Here is a 2,712-nt window from a genome sequence, read left to right as displayed (position 1 = left end):
AATTTAATAACCTTAATTGTAAAATTGATTCTATAATTAGATATATTAAATTGGAAATACAATTTGAATTCTCTTAAACTTTAATAAGGCACTTTAAAAATCATGTGTACACGTATGTGTACATTACAAGTCTAACAGAAAAGTAAAATACTATGTAATATTTCATCGTCTATTTATTTTTAAGCCAGACCAGAGTTATATGTCACTCATTGAAAACAATTTTATCACCCTAAATTGAGGTTACTATTTCCCAACAATCTACTGTTATCTGGTTTTTGGCCAGAGATTTTTGCCTGGGACAGAACACCCGCACAGTTCATGGCTAGGACAGTTCTCCTGGTACACTGAGGGGCATGTTTATTACCTCTTGCCATTTTCAGGAAAGAAAGATTTCAAGTCCCTATGCTTGAGAGGTATTGATTTTTCTGGGGTTCAAGTTATACTCTTACATTTTCCATTTGTTTAAAAAAAAAAAGGTATTTTTTTGTTTGTTTGTTTCTGTTCTTGTAAACAATTTTAACGTCTTTCTTTCTGGCTCCAAAGACACATTGTCATTTCTTGAGATTCTGCATACGTTTGTGTAATTCCTCGGTCTGATTTTCAACTCTGACTGCCACCACATGTTGCAGCTGACTACCTTCAGTCATTCTGTTGACAACCTGCTTAAATTTTGAGCTCTTTTTTCTATGCTTCCTATCAGACTGAGCCACAAATTTACAAATTAAATGGCAACTGATTGGACTGTATACAACTTTGTCAGACTTTGTGGTTCCCACACTAAAATCATATTAATAACAATTTCTTATTATATGTGATTCAGCTAATTCAAATCTTATAACATCTGTAATAATAAAGCCCTGATAAAAAGGTTAAAAGAAGTTTAGTAAATAAGATGAAATTAGGCATTTATCAAAAACACATATAGCTCTTACTATTCTCTATCTACTCTTCCAAGCACTTTGCACTTAACTATCCTATTGAGTGCTATTCCTTCTCTCATTTGTAAATGGGGAAAGTGAGGCACAGGAAGGTTAGTAACTTGCCCAGCTAGTAAGTGACAGAGTCCAGATTCAAACCCTGGCAGTCTGACTGCACCGCCTATGCCCTTGACAACAACAGTGCTAATGTCATAAAGTACATGTTATATGTATACGTAATAGAACTGGATGTTTACTGTAATTGTGGCTTATACCTTTTCTTCAGATCTAGAAAAAAATACTGACTTATTTTGAATTGATGCTTCCATGTAGGTAGTGAATTGTTTGCTGGGCTCTACAGTGACTACTGGGGCAGAGATGCTGCAATCTTCAGGAGCCTGGGGCGACTGGCCCACATTCGCACTGAGCATGACGATGAACGCCTGTTGAAAGGTAAGGTTGAAGGGGAAATGGTATGTGAATCAGGATTGAAATCAACTAGAACTTTTGGGAAATTTCACCATTTTGAGAATAACAATATAGTTTATAATGTTTATAAATTTCAGGATGTTTTATTAGCAATATTCTTGAATTAAAGTATTATACATGATATGTGTATATCGTTTTCTATCAATATGAGCTGGCTTGGTTATAAAACCAATTTACCTTTATAGCAATGCTTAGAAATCAAGATTTATATGAAGAAAACAAAGCAAATGTATGAAAAGTGAAAAACCTATCATCCAATAAGATGTTTTGTCTATTCTTATCAATTGGTATAATTTCTGATGAATTGCTTGCTTCGTTTTAATAGGATCACACATTGCACTTTAGAGACAAATAAAACACTGGGAAAGTCACTAGCCAGTCACCGATACGGAATTCTTTGTACTGTACTTTTTGGCACAGTGGTAAATCTAGGGACTAAAACTTTTGGTGAACATTTTCATCACTTTCCACATTTTTACTAAGCTTTAAAATGCATAGTCATTGGTAGCACGTTATCATGAAAATATTTTACATACCATATCAATCAAAAGTCACTGATTCAAATCCCTTAGACTACAAATTCAAAAACTTAAGATTTTCTATTTTGAAGCTAAAGTGATCTTCCATGTGCTAAACTGGTAGATAATTTAAAAACTAAATAAAAGTAATGATATACTTTCTACTTTAATATTTTACTTATGTTTACATTCACTTTTTATGTATAATAGGTGGAAATTTGTGGAGATTATCTTCATGGTTCCTCCAATTTGTCCTTCATTGAATGCATTTTAAGTTTGCAATGTATGTTGTTCAAAATTGTCCTTTCAATGATTATTTTATTTTCCAATTAAATATTCCTTTAATGTTTCTAAAACATCTGTTGATTTGCAAATAAAATGGAGATATCTACATGGATTTGATTGGTAAAAAATTTCTAGGAAAATGTTTTCTTCATGAAATGATGAGAGTTAAACTTAAGCATTCAGATGATACATAATTTATTAGAATATCTTGCTATCATTTGTTATAGTATCTCTGTCACTCTTTCTTCTATTTTTTACTTCTACAGAACCAAAATTTGTAGGTTCATATATGATTCCTGACAATGAAGACCGAGATGACAACAAAGTGTATTTCTTTTTTACTGAGAAGGCCCTGGAAGCAGAAAACAACGCTCACACAGTTTACACCAGAGTGGGGCGACTCTGTGTGGTGAGGACTTCTCTCTCATTAAGTTGCTTCTCTCACAATTTATGGTCAGGCCTTGGTTAATTTTATAGTAGGATGCTACTTCAAAAGACTTTAG

The 2,712-nt window shown here is 33.0% G+C and overlaps 1 protein-coding gene across 1 annotated transcript in view; it reads left to right on the top strand.

Annotated features, from left to right (window-relative positions):
• Positions 1-2,712, top strand: part of SEMA3E (sema domain, immunoglobulin domain (Ig), short basic domain, secreted, (semaphorin) 3E) — a gene marked incomplete at its 3' end in the record, with an annotated part of 299,672 nt that overhangs the window by 259,728 nt on the left and 37,232 nt on the right. The window contains exons 6-7 of the mRNA XM_012650119.1: positions 1,251-1,370; positions 2,476-2,618. Of these exons, the coding sequence (XP_012505573.1) occupies positions 1,251-1,370; positions 2,476-2,618 (263 nt within the window). The remainder of the gene's footprint in view (positions 1-1,250; positions 1,371-2,475; positions 2,619-2,712) is intronic.

Source organism: Propithecus coquereli, unplaced genomic scaffold (genome assembly GCF_000956105.1).
Source record: "Propithecus coquereli isolate 6110/MARCELLA unplaced genomic scaffold, Pcoq_1.0 Scaffold312, whole genome shotgun sequence".
Lineage (NCBI taxonomy): Eukaryota > Metazoa > Chordata > Mammalia > Primates > Indriidae > Propithecus > Propithecus coquereli.
This window is presented reverse-complemented; position numbering and strand designations above follow the sequence as displayed.